Source organism: Dipteris shenzhenensis, chromosome 13 (assembly GCF_047967505.1).
Source record: "Dipteris shenzhenensis isolate YYH24624 ecotype China chromosome 13, Dip_SZ_1.0, whole genome shotgun sequence".
NCBI lineage: Eukaryota > Viridiplantae > Streptophyta > Polypodiopsida > Gleicheniales > Dipteridaceae > Dipteris > Dipteris shenzhenensis.
This window is the reverse complement of record NC_141608.1, coordinates 991,147-1,015,159: the sequence shown is the minus strand read 5'-3', so window position 1 is coordinate 1,015,159 and position 24,013 is coordinate 991,147. Positions and strand designations below refer to the sequence as shown.

At 41.3% G+C, this 24,013-nt stretch overlaps 1 protein-coding gene across 1 annotated transcript; it reads right to left on the bottom strand.

Moving 5' to 3' along the window:
• Positions 1–759: 759 nt before the first annotated feature.
• Positions 760–6,135, bottom strand: LOC147894903 (plastid division protein PDV2-like). Its single transcript, XM_087383817.1, has 3 exons — positions 5,777–6,135; positions 912–2,042; positions 760–832 (listed from the first exon to the last, which is right to left on the bottom strand). Exons 1-2 carry the CDS (start codon positions 6,026–6,028, stop codon positions 1,281–1,283), a joined length of 1,014 nt encoding a protein of 337 aa, XP_087239943.1. The 5' UTR covers positions 6,029–6,135; the 3' UTR covers positions 760–832; positions 912–1,280.
• Positions 6,136–24,013: the final 17,878 nt, after the last annotated feature.

Here is a 24,013-nt window from a genome sequence, read left to right as displayed (position 1 = left end):
CTATGGGGATGACTCTTGGCCTAAGGCGGCTAAAGTTAAGCAAGATTGGGAAGCATAAAAAACCGCAATTGTGAGCGGTAGTTGGAGCAAAAGTTGAACTTGATTTCGAATTGATTTTGATGAAAGAAAATCATGCACTCATTGCCCAATGTGTGAATATGTTGTTTGAGTTGGATGACAAGGACGCTAACCCCTTCTATAGTAGGCCTTTTTTATGTAAATGGTGCTCATATTCTTCGGCAATACGTCCGATCGAATTTACTGATGGTTCCAGAATGTGCAGTCAGGTCCGATCCGGATTTTTTACGAATGGAGTCCGGAATTCATGTGCAATATCCGAAGCCAAAATCTAAGTCTGGAGCAAAGTTCCCATCTAGCAGTGGAACAAAGGTGTGATTCAGAAAGCGGAAAAGGCTTACCACATATACACATGAACACATATCCAAGCATTGAGCAGCAATTTATACCTTTAAGGTATATATACTACACTCATGTTGGCACTCCAAAGGTGAAGGTAGACTCAACCATAACAAAGCCAAGCGCTAAAGGAGAGGCGAATAGAAAAGTAGTCCACATTCTCTTTATCCAAGCTATAATTTCCTATGATCTGCATTTCATTTTAGTCCCTCCCAAATGAGCATCTCTACGCAATAACGATTAGCTGTAGATCAGTCAAATCTCTGTTGATGATAGTTTCAATTTGGAAAACATGCGCTGTAGCACATAAACTCAAACACACGTCTATTGAAACAAATCATCAGCTACAAGCACATTATTGAGGGCTGGAAGATGATGGAGGATTACATAATGGCCCAGGACCACATAAGAGTGCCTCGTACATACTATATATATATATACCTTTGTAAGACTAGAATATGTCCAATCATTCAAATTTAGATTTTTTGTTTAACCAACAGAACCACGTGATGCAAAGTACATCCAGCAATTTCTCGCAAGCCAACAAACAGGAGCTAAATCAAGGACTTTTTCTCAAACCAGGTAAATAGTCAAGTTCAGCACACAACTATGATCGACATATAACAATTTCTAAGAGCTCAGTGAGCTTACACTGGCCTGCTTGCACCAACACACCTGTAAATACAATACACTCCTTTGATCCAGAAGGAGATCATGGGCACTCACAGGGAGCAGGCTTTGAAGAGTAACAACTTCACCTAATCCACATGATTATTGGTTACCTCGAATTTAATACAAGCTGGGATTCAATGGATGCCATCATTAAAGATCAATCTCAGAACTTCACCTCAGCATAAGAAGTGTCAACCATATCCATAGGATGCATCTGGTTGTTTGACCACCTCTTTAAAGGGAGCCTCCACCCGCTCCCTCACAAAGCATTTTTGAATACCATCCTGCACAAGTAAGACCTTTCCAGGAGGACAAAACTCTTCGAGTACAAGCGAAGGGCTTGAAATGGATGAGGAAGACCTGTTATCTTGACTATTCATTCCTTTCCTGATAGACAACCTTGAACCTCTTTGAGCAGACCGTTTTCTCGACCTTGTATCCAGTCGTGAAAATGTAAGAATAGCAATCACACTTGCAATCACCAAAGCAGTTTTGGCTGTAAGCCCAACAGCATGTCCCACACCAGTTATAAAATTTCGAAGTCCCACACCAAACCCTGAAAACTGCCTTGAGTCAAGGTTCACTTTTTCACCATCATGTGGAGGAGCTGCTTCCAATGGCGTCAGATCATCACATTCCCCTTCTTCCTCAAGCCTGTTTCTCAGAGAAGCCCTTCTTGCAGAGTCTCCTAGTATGGCTCTAGAAGCCTTATGGAAATTGGCTGAGTGTTCATCATTTCCAAAAGAAGAAACATCAGGGACAGGAGATTGATATGGAGGAAGGACAAGATCATCTTTCCTGTGTACAGGTTCCCCTGCAAAAACATGGGCCTCTTCTATGACTTCCCACTCCATACCATCGTACTCTCTTAACTTTCCGAAGAGAATTTTCCGGCTCTCTTCAACCTCTGCCAAGACTTCATCTCTCTCGGTTTTCTGTTGTTTCTGTAGAGCCTGAATAAGAGAGTTGGAGTAGCATCAATGAATGCAATGAAATTGAATGGAATAAAATCCCATACTGATTGCTTGCCTTTAAATCTTCAGAACACTCAAATTTCGAAAGCATATGATATCAGATTTCAAGATTGTACATTTTTTAGGATGTCCATCTTGGTACATTCACTTATTGTTTGTAAAATGACCAATTAAAACGCTTGTCTGAACTGGCAGTTCAAAATCCAGCATGCATTATCATAAGTGGCAACAAACACAGCTAAACACCATGGAACTTTTAGTAGCTTGACCAGAAAGCATATCAGGGTCTATGATTGACTGGAGATACAAGTAAATACAAATAACTCTTGACATCATGGGAATTCAATACCAATTTTAAAAAGCTTCATTATGCATAGCGGAGGACTGCTTGTTAAAGCATCTTAGTAATGTCTTCAACACCCAAAAAGCAGGTCACATGTCACATGCGGAACCAGAAGTGCACTTCAAATGTTTAGGTGCATTCACAGAACAACATGCCTACTCTCTTTTTTCTCCAATCATGAAGGGTACTCAAACATGAGCTACCACCCTACAGAGCAAAACAATCAAATGCATTGTTTACAAATATCTTCATGCAAGCAACTACAGAATATCCGACCTTACAAGTTTTTGAAAGAAAAAGATAGAGAAATAGAAAGAGAATATTTATCCACATCTGGGGATTCATATCATGCACTACTATTAAGCTGCTTTGACAAGGCCTCATGGCTCCTCTGCATCTACATATGGCTCAGGCACAACATGCTGCTGCTGAAGTCAGTCTCAGGACTCAAAAACTGCAAGGTCTTTGGACTCAACCATGTCAAATAGACAGCATAATCATGCACTATGCAGCTCATCCCTCCATCTACAAATCTCCCTCATAATCTGTGAGAGTTGTTGCAAATGTAAAGTATGGAGACAATTGTTTGCATGTGTGTTTATGTGATTTTTCTCAAAGAAGCGTGTTGATGTGCTTACAGTACTAGCACCAATATGTCTTGTTCTTCATTGTCTGCCACCTGAGTATTGATTAATAACTATAAGATCCATCTTTTCTACTGGGAGATCTAGCAACTCCTCTAAACCGTGCTATGGTATTTAAGAACGATCCAGACTTCAAAGGAGTTAGTACCCCATGCAAAAGACGATAGTTTGTCAAGTTGCATCCCCTACTTGATCTTCCTATCAAACAAAATTTTTTCTATAACCCCAAGTTGTTTGAGAGATGCTACCGCTCCAAAACCAAAACACATACATGTATCACCAGTTCATCTACAGAAGAGCTCTCAGCTGTATCACATTGAATCAGCTTGCTTGATTCTCAAATACAATGTGTGTGTGTGTGTGTGTGCACGCGCGCACGTGCACGCATGTGTGTGTGGCATCCATGTGTGTACCTTTGTAAGACTATAAGAAATCCAATCGTACAAGTTCAGATTTTTGTTGTTCTAAAGTAGTTTGCCCACTCGGTAGATATTCTCCTTCTGGAGCAATTTATCTCAAATGCATTTGGGATAATCAACCACAAGAAACTTGAATCAGTTCATCACCCTAACCTCTTGTCGTTTAAAAGTGATGAACAACATATGTACAAAATCCCTTTTAGTTTTAGCGTGCACCTTTTTTACATTCATTGCCAGCAGACTCTGTTAGCAAGATTAGTGCAGTTTGTCACAGAACAAGTCCAGTTATCCCTTGAACCCTTGCAAACTCCATCTGCTCAAGCTAGTCTATACACAACCCATACAGAGTCATCGAGGAGAGCGGGCAGCCCTATTTATTCCAATAGAGCTCATAAATATCTGTCAAAGCCCATCATGTGTTTACAACTGCCATTGTACTTGCCCATATAAATGGGCTACAGTTTCCATATATCACCTAGGTACCCCAACCTCCTCCCTTCTCCATCAAAGACTTCTGTAAGGCACTCTGCCGAATGCCTTTTTAAAATCAGCACCTAATGTGACCAAATAATCAACCCTGCTATATTTGAGGCTAAAACCTGCTTGCTTGGAGACACCCTTTTGCGCGTTCCTTAGTCCATACCTGATTTGATGTTCTTTAACATACTAAAGAGATTAACCATTGCAAAACCTGCCAATTTAGTACAGTGATACGTTAATTGGTCTCTATCCCAACCATTACATATCATATTTAACCAGTTATCTCAACAATTTGTGGGGAAAACATGTTCCATAGCTGAATCCAGCATGTCAAGGATGCATTTCATGGCTGCATATCTCGCACATTTCAGCATTTTCCAGCAGATTTGGCAGTGTTTATTGGAAAGCTTCTCAAGCCCTTGCTAAAATAATTCCTTAAGAAAGGCGCATTCACCTACGCATTTTCCATAACGTCTGTGAGCATGTCATCAGACTTGGCACAATTCAACGTCTGCTCGTGTAAAATTGCCAACACATCCTCCTTTCTCCTCTGTGCCGTATGCCAGCAACCTTCATATGATGCTTTTGCTGGAGATCCACCTTTTGGTGCTGCAGATCTGCATATGCAAGTTCTGGATCTACACATGGCTGCAAGCCTCACCTCATTTCAAATCGTCGCCATGCATGTCTCCATTTCCATCTCTTTTTCTGGTTTTGAGTCGTAGGCCTCTTCATATTCGCCTTTTTCCTCATTTTGTTCGTGATCATTGTAGATTTTGTATCAACCAATTAGCATCTTGTTTTTTATTACTAACTTCATTTCTAATCCATCTCGATCTCCATCTCCATTATTGTTGATAGCAATCATGTATTCTTCTTCATCAATCTACTCTTATACCCATGACATTGGCTATTATATATAATGTTTTTTTGGAAGTAGGAATGCTTGTGACACGCTCAAAACTAAGTTCTATTTTTTAGCATGCACTTCTCCTCGATAGCGCTATCATCCTCATCTTCAAATTCTAGTCCATCCACACCTCTTCTCCATTAGCATTATTGTTACCTCCACCTCTATCTCCTCCTCCTTTGGCTTGGTAACAAAAGAGACGGAGACAAGGTGAAAGTAAAAACTAATGGAGCTCAAGCTACTGATAATGTTGATCAAAGGAATGTCCAAGGACTCGAACTAAATGATGAGATGTTCATGCTTTCAAAGAGAAGCAACGATAGAAAAATCTCATGGTTTTAAGTACATTGCAACAATAATTAACCCTACTTTCATGAAGAAACTATATATAAGACAACACCATGGCTATAAAGCTAGATTCTAGTCCATCGGTTGAAACAGACAAACCTTTCCCGACTGACGCTCCACCCTCCAAAATGGCTCAATTTTATCGTATGCAATGAACGATTTGAAGAGTTGGACATCTGTTCTATCTGTAAAGGTGCACCTGCTTAAAATCAGGTACCTTTTCGAACAGCCATACATTGCAACACCAGGCACAAAGGCTTTCCCTTTTAAAGGTTCTGTGTCCCGAGCAAATCACCTCTAAAGACTTGAAGGCGGTCTGATCATCGAAACTTGGGCATAACAGCTTACAGCTGAAACGTTTGCCACCCACGACCGTGCTATCGTATGCAATTGTCATAAGAGCAAAATCAAAACGGAAAAGCACCCCGCTTTCAGCTCCACCCAACAGTTTGTGTTGCCAAGAGTTTTCAGCAATAAGACGACAAAGAGGCCAATGCAGTCTCAAGAAAATAAGAGCAGTTGAAGACAGTAATGTGGAACGCAAAGGAGAAATGCAACAATAGAAGCACCTGCCAGGAATCCAGTTGATGTTTAAGAGCTAGCAAGGCATCACGAATAGCTCTCAGCTTCCGTACATCTGGGAATCTGTGGTCGGCAACGCGATCAATCTGTTCATCATCAGCGGAATGCTGGGAATGAATGTCTTCCTCATGGGTTTCTTGCTGGTCAACCTGTTGGCGAAGCGACGTTCGTACAATTGCGTCGTTGATTTTGAAGTGAAGGTCCGAAGCTTTGGCGATGGCAATCTCAGCTGGCTCCATAGGCAGCCTCAATGGTGCTCTAGGTTACCCTTTCTCTAATGAAATGAAATTCCCTCCTTTATTTTCGTGAAAGCTATTCACTTATTCACACCACCACGGAATAGAATTGGAGATTGTCATGGTTCACACCACCGCCAATGGTCATCATGTTGCTAATTTATATCACCCGTGTAGCGGTTGGAGGAGGAGGTGGCCATGCAATGCACGGCCTTCATGGGTTGAAGACGAATCTTTTATATCAGTGTCCATGCCATCTCTCCTATTTGGGCCGACTAGGACGAGGGTAACCCATCACACAACCTTTTGGAGGATGGCCGGCGGGTGGTATGAACATAGCCTACTAGAGGGCATCCCATGTAAGCGAATTGTGTGCCCTAAGTTTGTGAAGAGGCAGAATAGAGGGCATTCCCACGATGCCTAACTCAAGGTGCGAGAGTTTGTAGCTTCCAAGATCGCGAGTATGAGAACGAAACGAATTTTGTGATGTATGAATTTCCTCACAATAGCAACGACCTTTGACGTGAAGCTAGATGTCTTATTTGGCTAGGATCTAGGGAAATTTGAGGAGAACCGTTTGACACTTATTTTCTTCAACCTTTTCAAAGCTAACACTCCCTCTTAGGACGAGGGTAAAAATGATAGATAGTACAAATTTTGATAATCTAAAGTTTTGAAATACCTGAATCGGGAAACGCGGGAATGGCCTGGAGAGAATTTTACCTCCCTCAGAGGCCGTGGAGAAGCACCCATTAACGATAGGGAGGGAGTGGATCTCAGGGAGATTGGAGCCACTCTCTTGCCTTTGTTTTGCTGCAATGGTCCTACAAATCAAAAATTTTAATGCATCAGAGCAGCTGCTCATGGGAACATCTTTACGTATTTGGAGTAGTTGTCACACTTACTGCGAAAATTTAGCCATTTTCTTAGCTCCGTCATGGTAATGTGCTCTTAGGCCAGCTTTACAGCATCCGCCCAACACGTGAAGTCCAGGCCTTGATGTTTGCACAATGAGAAGGAAAACAACACTGATGCATTCATAAAGGACGGACATATATCAGGGCCGATCCCACCTGCCTGGGCTCCAATTAGCCCTAGATCTCCAGATATACACCAACTGGGGGGGGGGGGGGGTAGTGCTAAACAAAAATATGGCTTCGCTTGTGAAAGTCATTGAGCAGCAACATGGATTTCAATTGGTTGATAATGGGTCTAGCATGAAGTCCACAAACACTTGTGTAAGCTGGCTTAAACACACTTCCAAAAACGTTTTCTCTAGATTTGTATCAAGATGTTATAGGCAATCTTGGACATAACATGTTTTATATTTTTCTGGGCTCCTGGGATCCCTTTGCCTTATGGATCAAGACAACGGTGTTAAGGCCCCTAAGTGCAAGGAAAACCAATGCAAACAACTTTATTGAATAGCTTTGCAAGTCAATGCATGACCGGGTGTAGCCAATCACAAAACCACTTTTGAGCACGCGCCAATGCACGTTTGCTGGGGATTACAAAATCGACAAGCAGGTCATGATGATGTGGACTAGCGCACACGCTTGCCAAGTTTTTTTTCGACGTGAAATGGAGGGTCCTAATCCTCGCCACACAACAAAGCTTTTACTAGTCACCATCTTTATTGCACCGATGCTACTAGCATCATCAAATCTATTGTGTGGTGACAGGATACCACATTTTTTGCACATGGCACTGCTTGTGCATCTTTTAAGCCATGGACATACAACCATCCTAACCACTACATGTGCTAGACCACCATCATGGCCACGTCCACTCGTGCATCTAATGTAGTCACATGGAATCAACAACTGTGATGGCTAGGCATAGTGGCCCACATCAACGAAATGATCACGATGGTCGAGACCACCATGATGGTTGTAACCAGCTAACTAAAACCAGACATGTCAACTCACATGAAATCTTTTAAAATTAAGGGTGATGCTAAATGTAACCGTCATGGTAGCCACACCTACCTTTACAATGGCTATAACCAACCACGTCAACCCACTGTAGAAGTTTTTTTACAGTCAGAGCAATCCTAAAGATTCACCAGGACTGTATCTTAACATTTCCAAAAAATCATATAAACATTAGGCTTGTCAAATAAGTGCTATGCATCGTAACATTTCCCAATGCTATATTATGTGAGGTTAATACTTACTCGACCTTTCATTACTGCTTGCCTATAATGAAAGAGACACTTAAATAGTGAAATCTTAGCAAAGGCACTGGAATCTCAACACTTTGATAGGTTTCCCGGAGGCTATTTTTAAGACCAAACTTAATAACAAGTTTGTATACATGTTTGTATTACAAAAAAACACGTTTGTATTGAAAAGAAACAGTGCTTTTGACACAAGAAAGCACTTGCTACAAAAAACTATTCTTTTGATACAAGAAAGTTTAGCAAGTGCTTGAGGTGCTTAACCTTTCTTGCACTTTACAAAAATACTAACTGTTGAGCTATCTCTAATTAGAATTACCACTGTCGCAAAAACTCTCGCAAGATGGCTTCCGTGGCCTAATCAACCTAGGCATGCCATCCATATAGAACACACAAAAAACCTCCAAGAGCCTCCTCAGTGGATGACTCATGCATGCTATTTGCGAATATTGAACTAGGCAAGTTGCCAGATATTGCCCAACCATTGAAGGTTTAGCAACATTCCACTCAATCATTGATTGATAGTAAAGAAGTGATGTTGCTTTAGTGGCAGCAACTAGGATCAAGAAGGGAATAAGCTGGAGTTGAGACATGGGATTGAGCAAGAGCGGTGGAGCAGGAGATGAGGGTGGAGCAAGACATGAGGGTGGAGTATTAGGGTGGAGTAGTAGGGTGGAGCAAGAGAACACAGTGCTGGAGTAGGATACAAGGGTGGTGGAGTAGGAGACAAGGGTAGTTGGAGACGATGGTAGAGCAGTGTAAAGTCAAGGAGCCATTGAATAGCATTTAGGTGGTTGCATGGTACCAGTATCCACAGTGGGTCACCACATTGGAAGTGGACATGGCATACCAAGGTGACTTCTAAAGGATAACTTGGATTTGAAAGCTCTCTATCACGAATTTGGGTCTTTTAAGGGCACTACAAGGCCAACGTGGCATTTCTATACAAAGGTTTTGGCCAAGGTCCAACCCCGTTTTGGAGAGCCAAAATTAGGGACTGCATTGCAATAATATTGGGGATGTAGCAAAAACAATTTGAGGTCCCATCATACAAGCCAAGTGGATGTAATTGCATGCAAAGCAGGTGGTTGCAATTGCATGCAAGCCCGGTGGCTATTTAATTGGTTGCAAGCCCAGCGTGGCTAAAAGTAGGGAAATTAAGTTATCCCAATTAATCCTAATCAAACTCTAAGGGCCTCTTAGCACCATCGTTTCACTGAAATGGTGCTCTCCACTCCATCATTTCAAGATAACCAAGTAATCCTTTCCCACATACCGTCATGTTATGTTACATAGCCAATTTTTTTAAGTTAAAGGTAAACCAATTTTGTTAAATAAGTCCATGACCACTGCCTCATTGACTAATTAAGCACACTAATTGGTAGTGGCTAGTAGTGAGAAGAGTTACACATGTCCCAATTAAACCAATTAAGCCAATTTTGACTCCATCATAGTGGGTAGAATCACTGAACTAGCAATGCACCATCTTCCATTCTCGTCTTCTTACATCCTTGCATCCTCTCATGCTTACTCATTACACTCCTACTTACCCCTTGCAATCCTTGCACCTAGCAAGCCTTGTCCCTACAAATTTTTGTCCTCTATTAATCATAGAGATCTTAGTACAAGCACACTCCAAGGTCAGGTTCGTGTACTGCAATGCTATTCCTAAGCCTACCACTTCATCTTTGAGCTGCTTTATAACAATAGCATCAATCAACACTATAGTTTTTGCTTCTCCAATTCCTTCTTTGATGTACATAGCCTTTCCCTGAGGGTTTCCATCAATCCAAATACTCCCTAATTGCGATGTAGTTTGCACTTTGCACGCTCCACATTCCCCGCCCATGAATCCATAGGCAACATGGCCTTCTGTAGTTTTTGTTGCACCAATCCCACAATATCTACCAACAAACATTCAGCCGCATTGCCAACTTGGGCTTCCACATTGAATTCTTCTTGGCATGGAGTATATGCAATGTCAATGGATGCCCTAGCATTGCCACTGAGAGTAGGCCACTGATTGGTTCACTAGTTTCATGGGACCACTTTTGTAGCTTCCCGAGAAAGCCACCTTTCGCACTTAGTCTATGCACAACACTCTCATTAAACTCATCCCAATTAATTGTCCATGTACAGACTTCAAAAAAAAATGCAAGACTAACTTCAAAATTTGGTGGAGGCCCTTGATAATACTATTTGTACAATGTATAAAACCGTGTGTAGTGTTCCTGGCACTCCTATGTGAGAATCTTTGATGGCATGTTGGAAACAGTAGAGGACAGAGGCTGGATGCTAAGGAATTAGGGTTGCTGTAGCCAGTGGTGATGATGGGCTTCATGGGCTTGCTCTTATATAGCCACCAGTCATAGTCGATTAGACCCAATCGGGTGACCGACCCAATCCGCCCAAAATGGCCGATTGGAGGTTGGTCCTAAAATAGGCCACCGACCACACGATAGAACCGTGGCGCAAAACAGAGCAACTAACCCTATGATCTCCGTTCGGCCCAGAGCCATCTGAGATCATCTGGGGCTCCAAACGGGCCCTGCAACTTGAGAGTGGGCTGCCGTGAGAAATGCTCTGTCTACCCTCAGTGTCTACCCTCAGTGCGGTCAATCATGGGATGCCTTCCTGCACTTGCATGTAGCCTAGTTGGCATTGTGCTAACTCTATCTGAAGCCATTCAGCCATCAGGCTAGACATGGCCCCCATTTGGTGTCCAAACCAGGACCTACCGGATAACCAAGCTACTCAAATGCCTTCTCCTCATATGGGGGGCTTACAAGTAGAGTTAGCTGGTTCCCGCATAGTTACATGAGAGTGGAGCATTGATATCTAACAAAAAGAACCAAAGATAGGGCACACGAAGGGGTTAAAAATATAATTTTTCAATTAAAGAAGCAGGGCCAAAAGTATATATAATTTTCCATTAGAACTACAATAAAAAGTTATAAATGTAGCCATAAGGCCATAAATAAAGGCAACACAACATATACATAACCTTAAAAATATATAATGAAGCACTTCAAATGAATGCAATGCCTTTGAATAAAAGAAAATAAATAAAAAATCAATACATAAAATTGTGGATCTATAACAAAACAATCCACTAAAAGAAATAGTAAAAGTATATATACATATATTTTTATGTATATATATATATATATATATAAGTGTGTCTAGAGGATATAGTCATAATATATATATATATATATATAAGGTGAGGAAGGTTGCAAAGCAATACGTAAGGGGTTCCACCGAGCCACCAATACACTGGCAATGGGAAGGCACTAGAATCGAGAAGAGATAAGAAGAAGATGAGGGGGTGAAGATGTGAAGGTAATGGAGAACTTTAGCATAAAGAAGGGCCAAAAGAGATCTTAAGTATTAACAAATGGGAGAGAGCAAGGCCAATAGCAACGAGAGAACCAGCCAACTTCACTGTTGTCTCGTGGAGGGAGAGGGCAAAAGCAAAAGAGCAAACGACGGCTTGTGGGTGAAGTAACTGAGAGATATCTATGTAAAAGCCAGTCATGAAGGCCATAAGACGGACAACCAAAGCCAAAAAATGATACAATCAACGACTGAAGCGAAGGAAAAGTAGAATCACAAGTAGCAAGAACCTGCTAGATTCACATGAAGAGCTAGACTGAGAATGTAAGGCAAAGGATAGTCCTACTGAGAGCAAAAGATCATACGTAAGAGACAAGAAGAGAGGCGGGTCGTAACATCAAAGGAATGAAAAAATAATGGAGAACCACCTTTTGTTGAGGCTATAAAGGAGGTGATCAGAGGGGCAACGCCAAGTCTATAAGTGCTTCAGTTACGAGAACGAATGTGGAGGCACGGTTGTGACACTCCAAAGCTTATGCAGCCATGAGTTGAATAGAAAGTGCAACAATTATAGTTGAAGCTACCTTGAGAACTTTAGAGCACACAGTTTAATTGCAAAGAGGGAGCAATGAAGGAAATGAAAAGGCAAGAAATTCATAAAAGGGAGGTGAATACAAAGAAGGTAGGCACCAAGCTTATGGGCAAAGGTAAGGGACGATCGGCCAACTTGGTCTTCACGTAGCTGCTGTGCGAGGGGTAGTAGAGTAAAGTAGGGAGTCATGAGGTAAGGCAAGGCAAGCACAGGGAAATCAAATAGAGTCAAGCCACAAGTGAGAAGATGCGAGCACTTAAGGAGGAGAAGCAAGCACTTAAGAAGGAAATGTAAGCATGTTGGGAGCACTCATGACTAGTAAGGTAGGGTGGCGGTGGGTAAGGTAGCAAGTGCTAGGTGGGTATGTAAGACTAGGGTGGCGATGGGTAACAGAGCAAGTGGTAGGTAGTAGGTAGGTAAGACTAGGGAGTAGTTAAGTTAAGGGGGTGATTCCTATAAGAAAATTATGAAGGGTGATAAGCATATAAGAAGGGAAGGAGGTATAGACAAGATCCTTTCCAAAATTCCTTGTTGAAAAATTAATGAAAATACTGCTCACACCCATAAAGCATATAATGGTCATACCGAAAACGAATTCAAGCCAATACATCAACTTAGCATAAAATGGTAAAGCATAAGAAAAGAAATAAAAAGGGGGAGGGAAGAAAGGGGGGAACATTTGTGTAACATTTGACAAAGGTGCAGGAGGGATTGGGGGGAACAATAAAATTAATAATTAACTTTTAAAAAACTTTGAAACAAGAACCAAAAATAAATGCGGGAAAAAAAGGGGAAAGGGGGTGGAAATTTTTGCTTAGAAAAATGTGTGTGTGTGAATAAGATTATTAAGCAAAATTAATGTGTAAGTGTGTGTGTGTGTGTGTGTGTGTGTGTGTGTGTGTGTGTGTGTGTGTGTGTGAGAGAGAGAGAGAGAGAGAGAGAGAGAGAGAGAGAGATGTGAATAGCAATTCAGACACATATAATGGCACCAGAAATCGAATATGCACGGAACTCATGAAAAGACAAGAGGTAATCACTGGGTACAATCTCCCATCTCAGGTGTGTGGCTCATAATCCCACACCAAGAGTGTTTATAATATTTTAATAAGAGCATGAGCCATTGATACAAAGTCACGTATTCATCTCTTGATCATCCCTTTTCCATATTTTTCTCCCACTTTTCTCGAGCATCCCATTACCTTACTTTTCTCTATGTCACTCCTTTTCTCACGTTCTCATCCAAAATTACATGTCAAAAGTGGAAGGCTTTTAAGCATTCTCCCTTATCTAAAAATGTAATGACCCTTGGCCATTTAATACATCACATAGCACTAATACAAAGCCATGGCATTTAGCCTTTATTCCCTCAAGTGTGTTTATTCCCATTTGTCCATGTCATTGCCTGTACTCAATAAACCAATCCACCATTAGTCAAATACTTAGCGCAATGATATACATCATATGATTAGCCAATCATGCTAAGTAATGGTCTTTACAAACGACTATCCATTAATGTGAGTATTTTAAAATGGCGTCACCCTGATACTTTATTAATGGCACATGTTTAGTTAGGCGTCCTTGACTAAACCAAAGTATTAAATAGAACCCCCGCCACATCTGGTGTGATCCTATAAATACTTTATGTCATTTTGAACAAGAGCTTTAAGAAATACTTTCTTGTAACATTCCCTCTTGCTTAAGGTGCAACTGACCTCCATTGCGATTTTGTTTATATGAGTTAAGGATATCAGGATGGTGGTCTCAGAAAAAATGCTCAGAGAGCCACTGTGCATTCTCTTTTGGATGACTTTTAAACTTCAATAAATAGGAGTTATAAGTCTTTCCTTTGCGTGTTGTTCTTTCTTGATCATCTAAAGTACAATTAGGCTCAAGAGCTTCAACTTCATCCACAATTAAAGGTGGCTCTTCATAAATAGGATGCGTTGGTAATTCTCCTTTAAAAGGTTTCAAGAGATGAATGTGAAAGGCATTATGAATCTTCCAATGATTGGGCAAGTCCAAACGATAAGTCAAATCATTTACCTTAGTGATAATATTGAAAGGTCCATAAAACCTTGGTGCTAATTTCACTGCAGGGCATTTATCAACACTCTTTAAACGCCTCTTTTCAATTCATAGAAGGACAAAATCTCCTTCTTTATACATCATATGTTGTCTTTTCTTGTTTGCTTGCTTAGTATATTTCTCTTGAGCTCTCTTGATGAATTCCGTCACTTCTCTCATGATCTGATCATAATTACTTGTAAAATCATCAACACTTTCTATCTTTTGATTAATCCTTATGATAGGGATCGGTCATAACTTTCCATAAACTATTTCGAATGGAGCTCTTCCTGTAGCAGAATGGATTGTGTTGTTATAAGCAAATTGCAATGAATTCAAATACTTGTCCCAATTCCTACTTGGAGAATCAGCATATATCCGTTGCATATCCAAGATAGTATTATTGGTTACCTCTGTTTGTCCATTTGCCTTAGGATAGAAAGCTGAAGTAAATTCCACTTTAGTGCCAAGATTTTCAAAGAAAGTCCTCCAAAAGGCACTACAAAACTTGGAATCTCAATCTGATACTATAATCTTTGGTAATCCATGATGCGAAAAAACATACTTCAAATACATGTATGCCACTTGTGGTGTAGATCCACAAACTACAAAACTAGGTAGAAATGGCAGCCCATAAGTGACATTTCTAATTATTAAATGGCACTTTCTTGCCGCCATTTCCACATGTGCCATTTTTTGGAAATGGCAACTAAAAGTGTCATATATTTTTGCCATTTTTATGTCTAAAATGGCAACCAAAAGTGCCATATATTTTACCATTTTTACGTATGAAATGGCAACTAAAAGTGCCATATAGTTTTGCTATTTCTATAAGCAAAATGGCAACCAAAAGTGCCATATATTTTTGCCATTTTTATGTTGGAAATGGCAACCAAAAGTGCCATTTTTATGTATGAAATGGCAACTAAAAGTCCCATATAGTTTTGCCATTTCCACATGCAAAATGGCAACCAAAAGTGCTATATATTTTTGCCATTTTTATTTTTGAAATGGCAACCAAAAGTGCCATTTTTACGTATGAAATGGTAACTAAAAGTACCATATAGTTTTGCCATTTACACATGCAAAATCGCAACCAAAAGAGCCATATATTTTTGCCATTTTGATGTTTGAAATGGCAACCAAAAGTGCCATATATTTTGCCATTTTTATGTATGAAATGGCAACTAAAGGTGCCATATAGGTTTGCCATTTCCACAACCGAAATGGCAACCAAAAGTACCATATATTTTTGTCATTTTTAATGTACAAAATGGCACTACATTTGAGATCAACTGTGAAAGAAATGGCAAAAGGTTACATAAAAGTTATGTTTGAAATGACAAAAGGTGACATAAAAATTATCACTTATTATATTCAAAATGGCAAAAGATGACATAAATTTTGCAAGATTTCATGTTGAAAATGGAAATAGAGTGACATACAAAATGTCGGACATTATGTTACAAATGGCAAGAAATGGTATCACAATTGCCATTTCTTATTTTATAAACAACAACATTCAAAATGGGCAAAAAAAGTTAACTTCTACTAACTTTTAAAATAGGCAAGAAAGTTACATGACATTGGAATCTTAAATGACTAAAATTTTACATTAGATACTTGGTATCCATGAATGAAATTTATTGTCTTAGTGTGAAAGATTAATAAAAATTCTTAAGTGCATCAGTACTCATAGTACACACTGTGAAGAAGTTAGCTAAAATTCTAAGGAATAACTTTTACCTTTTATAACACATGCATTTTACTTGATAACAAATATTATTCAATAGTTGATTGAGAAATAAACAATACAATTTGTACATAGCAAAATAAAATATAAATTTATAAAGACATTACATGAAGAGTTTTCCAAGTAATATTCAAGCCTACGGCTTGACCCAATGTCTGAATCTCATCATTTGCTTTATATATACAAGCATCCTTACTCATTGCATCGTCAACTCATACTACTACATGACCACCTCCTATTGGTATAGTATGAACTCTAAATGAAGGATCCAAGCTAAATATTATCCCTATTCTAACTATGTCTTTTGACTCCTTATGTAAGATCTTTACTTATTGTCCTCTTTGAAAAGCATCAACCTGCAAAGATACATTCAAGAGATCATTAGTAGAATATTTGTTTAAAATATCTTTATGCAAAATATCCAAAATGTTATGGTCATTGCAATACTGATTAAGAAAAATAAATAAATTTAACTTACTTGGAAAACACGTATGTTATTTGTTTGTGCTGCTGTCTTTTCTACTCCAATTGTTGATTCATGAACCTTTTTAAAATAAAGTAAATATGATACTTAATAATGCTTCATGTGAATGCTTCCTACTCTACTCAATGTTCCATATAACTTTTCAAAACAATATCTACAATACACGCTCATGCGCATGTGTGTGTGTGTGTGTGTGTGTGTGTGAGAGAGAGAGAGAGAGAGAGAGAGAGAGAGAGCATGAATCATCTTTTTTTTTTGAAAATTATCATGAAGTAGGCATGAAATTTATGAATCGTGTGTGTGTGTGTGTGTCGTAAATCAGCCATATGCCACCTACCATAATCCTTAATGATCATTTGAATGCGGCATACAAAACTCTCCCAAGAAAAATCCAAATCCTCATAAGCATGCAACCGAAGAGGCCGGATGGCAAGTAAGATGGATTCCTAAAATTGCTTGTGTGAAAGGTAGGAATTATTTACATGAAGAATTCTAGCACTTGAAGGCTATAAATCATTTACTATTTGAGAAAAACATAAGTCCAGCCACAAGCGCACATGATCCGACATGAGTTGAAGAGAGTAGTCAACCCACAAATTACATGTGAAAGCATCAAACTACTATGCATTCAATAGGTACCATCTGTCCAATCTCGCCCAGTAATGGAAAAGTGCATTATGATGACATGTGAATCCCAGTGTTTGAGAGGCTAAGATATTTTTCACAAATCTTCTGCATTAGGAGCACTCTGCATCTCCTCCCATTTCTAAAATTGAGAAGGTATCATATGAGATTTGTGAGTAGTATTATCCTGTGGATGAGGGGAGTTATTGAAATCTCCACATATGAAGGCATTAGACTTCCAAGGATAATAGATGATGGCATCCCACATCTATCCACGCATGCTCGACCATGAAAATGATACCTAATCCACATGAAAATTTCCAAGAACAAGGATCTTATTATCCTTTGACTTGTGTAATGAATCATACCTACTAGACACACACACACACACACATGTGCTAGAAGCACACAAGTGCATCTTTTTAATGCTTTTGCATGATTCATGGCAAGAAATATGCCTGCCCAACCATGCAAATGACATGACCGATTCAAATAAAACTCTGTGAATGGATGATATGTCTAAACCATAAATTTTAAGATGCGATTTGATAGGTGTCTGAGTAGTGTTTAGTTAATAAAGTAAGGTTACATTGGATTTTAGTTAGTGACATTTTTTTAATATAGAAATAGTGATAGTGATATCAATGTTGTAAATGGTAGTATTGAATCTTTGGCAACAATAAGATACTTTGCAGCAACTGAATGGTCAACCATATGTTGTATAAATCTACTCCACATATGCATTTTGTGCTACCATTTCTTACCAAGAAATGGTAGTTAAAAAATGGTTGCCATTTTGTGCTATCATTTCTTCATACAAAATGGCACTCAAGATATAGTTGCCATTTTGTGTTGCCATTTCTTCATCAGAAATGGCAGTCAAGAGATGGTTGCCATTTTGTGTTGCCATTTCTTCTTAGAAAATGGCATTCAAGAAGTGGTTGCCATTTTGTGCTGCCATTTCTTTGAACAAAATGGTAGTCAAGAAATGGATGCCATTTCATACCAAGAAATGACAATCAAGAATTTGCTACCATTTCTTCATAAGAAATGGCAGTCAAGAATTGGCTGCCATTTGGTGCTGCTAATTATTCCTAAGAAATGGCAGACAATAAAAGGTTGCCATTTTTTGTTGCCATTTCTTCCAAAGAAATGGCAGTTCAAGAACTAGTTGCCATTTCTAACTATCATTTTTGCAAAAAATACAAGAATTTGAGAAACTGTTGCCATTTCATACATAAGAAATGGCAAAAATGGAAATTGTGTGCCATTTCTACCTAGTTTGTAGTAGTGAGATAATGTCTTTTTGCAATAAGAAATAAGCTTGCTTTTGCTAAAGCAATCCACGATAATCTAGATCATGTTATTCTGATTAAAAGTCAAAGGAAATCCAGTAATAAAATCCAAAGATATTTGTTCCCAAGACTGTAAAGGAATAGGCAAAGGCATTAATAGTCCTGCTGTCTTCCCCCACCTCCTCCACCCCCCATCTCCATCACGCTCCAGTAATAAAATCCATAGATATTTGTTCCCAAGACTGTGAAGGAATAGGCAAAGGCATTAATAGTCCTGGTGTCTTCCCCCACCTCCTCCACCCCCCATCTCCATCACGCTCCACTCCACTATCTCTCTACCTCTCTCTAATCCCCCACTCCCTCCACTCCACCATCTCTCTATCGCTCTCTATCCCCCACCTCCTCCACCCCCCATCTCTATCACCCTCCACTCCACCATCTCTCTGCCTCTCTCTCTACACCCCAATCCCCTTTTTCTCCTCCACCCCCCATTTCCTTCCCTCACTCCACCCCCCATCTCCTCCACCCCCCCATCTCCTCCACCCCTCCACTCCACCATCTCTCTACCTCTCTCTACACCCCCATCTCCCCTTTTCTCCCTCCATCTCCCATTTCCCCCACCTCCACCTCCCACCTTCACCTCCACCCCACCTCCACACCCCCCCTCCTCCCCCCATCTACACCCTTCCCCCCCCTCCTCCCCCCACCCTCTCCACCCCACCTCCCCCTATCTACACCCCCACCCCCCCTCTCCCACCCCCACCATCTCTCTTCTCTCTCTTCCCCCCTTCTCTCTCTCTCTCTCTCTCTCTCTCTCTCTCTCTCTCTCTCTCTCTCTCTCTCTTTCCCCCTTCTCTCTATTCTCTCTCTCTCTCTTTCCCCCCTTCTCTCTCTCTCTCTCTCTCTCTCTCTCTCTCTCTCTTCCCCCTCTTTCTCCCACTCTCTCTCTTCTTTCTTCTGTCTCTTCCCCCTTCTCTCTTCTCTCTCTCTCACCCCCCCCTCTCTCTCTCTCTCTCTCTCTCTCTTGCCCCCTCTTTCTCCCACTCTCTCTCTCTTCTCCCCTTCTCTCTCTCACTCTCTCTCTCTCTCTCTCTCTCTCTCTCCCCCCCCTCTCCGGTCGCTCCTCTCTAGTCTAAGGGCCGAAAGCCCTCCTATCTACTAAGGGCTAAGGGCTAAGCCCTTTCCTTAGGCAAGGCAACGCGCCCGCCAATGCAGCATAGTGCCAACAGCGACGATGATGCCCGCCTGCAATGGCAGCGCCAATCCACAAGCAACGGTGCCTATGCCCGCCGTAGCCAACGGTGCCTGCCAGGCTAGCCTAGAGCCACCAGGGCCTTAAGGCCCTCCAAACTCCCCCCCCCCCCCCCCCCCGCATTTCGCAAACCTCCCCCCTCCTCCATCTCCGACGCCCCCCTCCGAAAAAACCTAAGCCACCGCCCGCTGACGCCCCCCCTTAGAAAAAAAGGGGTTAAACTAACCCTAAAAACTAATCGTAGTTAGGTTAGATTGAACTTAGGTCAAGTTGGTTGGGTTAGTTGTCCATAGGTTAGGTAAATTGACCATCTAATTAGATTAACTTAACTGTGGATCCGTTAATAATTAACTTTAGTTAGTTGGACTAATTACAGTTAGATTAACTATTTTAGTTAGATAAACTAGGTTAGGCTCCAGTTATAGTAACTGAGTCCAAACTAACTAGTAGTTAGTGCACAACCCTAGTTAGGTCAAAGGTCTAGGACCATTCACACTTGGCCCTAAAGACAAAAGGGTCCCTAAAATCCCCTAAATTTGAGGGTCCATATCTTGCCCGTTTGGGACCCGAATTGGACCCAGACTAAGAACCACAACTTCACACACAGAACCATTGAGCTACGGGATCTTTTTCCAGCCAATCCCACACCATTTAGGCATCCCTAAAACACGTAAACTAGCACCCCCATGTGGGTGCCTTTTTTGCACTAATTCGCTCATAAGATTCTGTCGAGACCTCGCTGCTTCCTATTGCCATGACTCCGTATGCTGTTGAAGCCCTCACCTCTCTTCTATTCTTCGATCCTTAGAGCCGCCTGGGCTCTGATACCATGTTAAATTACACGGCGCAACAGAATAGAAACTGAACAAAGAATAGAGAGTACATAGCAAACTAGAGAGGAACAAAAGTTTCCTTGAATACTGATGTAGTATAGATGATGGCTACGTCCACCCATGTGCTCCCACAGTGGAGCTTAGATGGCAATCTAAACAGATACTAGGTGAAAAGCTACTAGCTAGAAGACTCACTAGCACATTTCCCTACACATGTGGGACAATCTTAGGCACATTATTAACATGACCGGTCCCTACAACACTAACATCACTCTAACCCTCCAAACAAAACTACATCAAGACCCACACTTGCGGTGGCAGAGACACCCTTTGTAACTCTCACCCAATCTGCATGCAGCTATGCTCCGGCCAATGGCTCTGACTCCAATGCTCGCCAAATCCGCATACAACTCTGCTGCAACCACTACCCCCGACAATCCTCTACCACGATTTCCCCCCTGAAATTCAAGAAATCCCTTTTTAACTCCTTCATGCCACAACATGGCTAGACGCCATCGCCAACGATGATGGGGGATATTGACCTTGATGCAGAGGCTGAAAATTTCTTTAATCACAGAAATAATAGCTATCAAGGTAGGCACCCCTTGGGAAAACTCAAACTTCTCAAATATAATGGTAGGGGAGACCCATCCCGTTTCCTCTAGCATTTTGATGCCGCCTGTCGAGCAGGTGGAGATCAATCCCATGAAACCAAGGTGGCTTGGTTTCCCATGGCCTTAATTGATGAAGCATCTGAATGGTACCTAGACCTTCTAGTGGAAGAGCGAGCGACATGGGACCTGCTTCAACCAGAATTCAAAAGGCTCTTTCAAACGGAGAGGCTACAAGATGATCCTGCTCTCCAACTAAGCAAGATCAAACATGGCCGTCGAGAAGATGTATGCACGTACCTAGGCAAGATGAAAAGATTAATTGCCAAATGTGACCCATGCCCCGATGCAAAGCACCTCACGGCTTGGTTCATTGCAGGAATAAGAAAGAAAATATGGAAGGATATGAAAAAGATTAGCAGCTATGAAACATTCAGTGCTACTCATGCGACAGCCATTGACATCGAGATGGCATGACAGACTCTGGCACTAGTAGTGATGATGGCGGATCTAGTGTATGAGATAAGTGCTCTAAAAAGGGCAAATCCAAGTCCACTACCGAAACATCAAATGAAGATCACATAGAGGCCATGGCCATGAAGCTGAAAGAAGACATGATGCAGGCCATGGAACAAAAACTTCACTTGTCTCAGCCACCAACTCAAGCATATCCGTGGCGAGAAAATGTCTAGTGTCTACACTGCATGGCCAATCATATAGCAAATGAGTGCCCGGTCCTAAGAGCCAAGATCACTGCACAAGCAAATCCACCACCAAGGTTATGGTGCCATATTGTATCTTTAACATGCACAACAACCCACCTCAACCTCAACAATACCAAGCGACATCCATGCCAATGTACAGGCAACCAGCACTTGCACAAGCGCCCCCAGCTCCGAGGCTAAATCTTGTTCCTATTCGGACACAAGTCCCATAATTACTCAAGAATCTGAATCCACGACCATATCCAAGAGCACCAAATCCAGCTCCTCAAGCAGTTCCAATACATCAATTACGAGCTGAAGAAGTAGACTCACTATTTGAGTATGAAGCACAGTACCCAATGTACTATTTAGAAGGCACAGAGGAACTAATACCAGTCTATGCAAATCAAGTACATCCCAACACATATCGAGCACCAATCAAGTGCTATGGTTGTGAAGGAAATCACCAGATCACAGAGTGCCCTCATCGTGGTAGCCCCGCTACTTTCCAACCACTCTGCAGAGATTGTGGCATAGGGCATGCCTATATGGATTGTCCCATGAAAAATAAGGTCCAACAACAAACAGAGGTTAAGCCTGATGTCCCAATCAGCATCATTGGGGTGGACCATCAAAGTCTAGGGTCGGCAAGCATAGTATCACAACCTGTGAATGTAGTTACACGCTAGCAGAAAGAGGCCACCAAGGACCCTAACATTCCAATCCAATGAATTGTTAAAAAGAAAGGATAAGTGCCTCCACCTCTGCCAAGCAATGAGTAGTCGAGCTCGTCCACATCAACTCCTGAGCCTCAAATAAAAGAAACTCCATACCCAAATGCAGAGGTGGAGAAGGCTCGTTTTCAGGCACTTCAACAATGGGTACAAAAGGAACAAGCTCAATTTGAGGTTGAGAAACAAGCTCAAGATCCAATCCATGACTTGGCGCCACAAAGTATTGATACTGTACTCAAGCCTCTGTTCCAACAAGAGACTCCACAACATAATGTACTACCACGTCAACTTGAAGGAGCCGCACTCTCTAGCATCCTGAGTTGCCCTGTGTCAATTCCCATCGGAATCCTCCTCCGAAATTGTCCCAATCTCTGGGAGAGTTTCAAAGGATGGATTGAACTCACAAATTCCCCTCCACCTATGAATGACATCGAAGATATCCCTGTGTGGATGGGTGAGAGAGATGACATACACAACATTACTATGCCTTTAATCCACAAGGCATATGATGAAGTCCAAGCCATAGTAAATGGTGGAGCAGGTGTAAATGTCTTATCAAAGGAGCTCTACGATGAATGGGGTCTCCCACCAATGCAAAAGGTTAATTTCAGCATACGCCTTGCCGATGATTCACAGACTAAACCCTTGGGAAAAGTGAATGGCATGTCCACAAAGGTTGCAGGAATCCGCTTTTCCCTTCAATTCACAATCTTGGATCTCCCCAAAAAATCCTATCAAATCTTACTGGAACGTCCTTGGTTACAGGAAGCATCAATCCTCCATGACTGGGGAACTGATAGACTAACAATCCAGAATCGTGACACCACAGTAAGGGTCAATGTGGGATAGGAGCTATAAAACCAATTGTGCATAGAGCATTGGATGACACATCTTTAACCACAATCTCAAGCAAATCCGCTCCCTTGCAACAGCATGCCATAACGGGTGATTCACGAAGCAATGTAAATAACTGGATACAAACATTGGCAACCATCGACAATTGCCATCCATTAGACCCCATCTTCTCATAGATAGATGTTAAGGTCCTATAGGTAGATCCTCCACTCACACATGAAGAACCAATCGATCTAGAGGTGCCATTCTTTATGGGGCTGACCTCAGTGGGATAATGAACCTGAAGAAGGTACCCATACCAATGATGACTCAGATTTTCCTTGGGACCTTGAAACTAAGGCTGAGAATGCTGAAATTGAAGATCAAATCTTTGATAATGACTTAGCCATTCTGCATGCCCTAATGGCAGTCGAGCTCCGTTAGGGCAAATGAGACAAACGAGTCTAAACAATGTCAAACAAGTCCAAACAAGAATTGTCGAATTGTATTTTTCAAAGCCAGCTCCCTCAAAATCAAAACCACCACCTCTTGAATGGTCCCCTAAGGGACTAGAAGGAGTATGCATAGCAAATGAACCCTTACTTGGAAACACCTTACCAGTGGAAAAGTTACCCCAAATTTCCCAACGTAAAAAGTTTCGAAAATATAAGCCACATGTGCAGATGAAGCTCA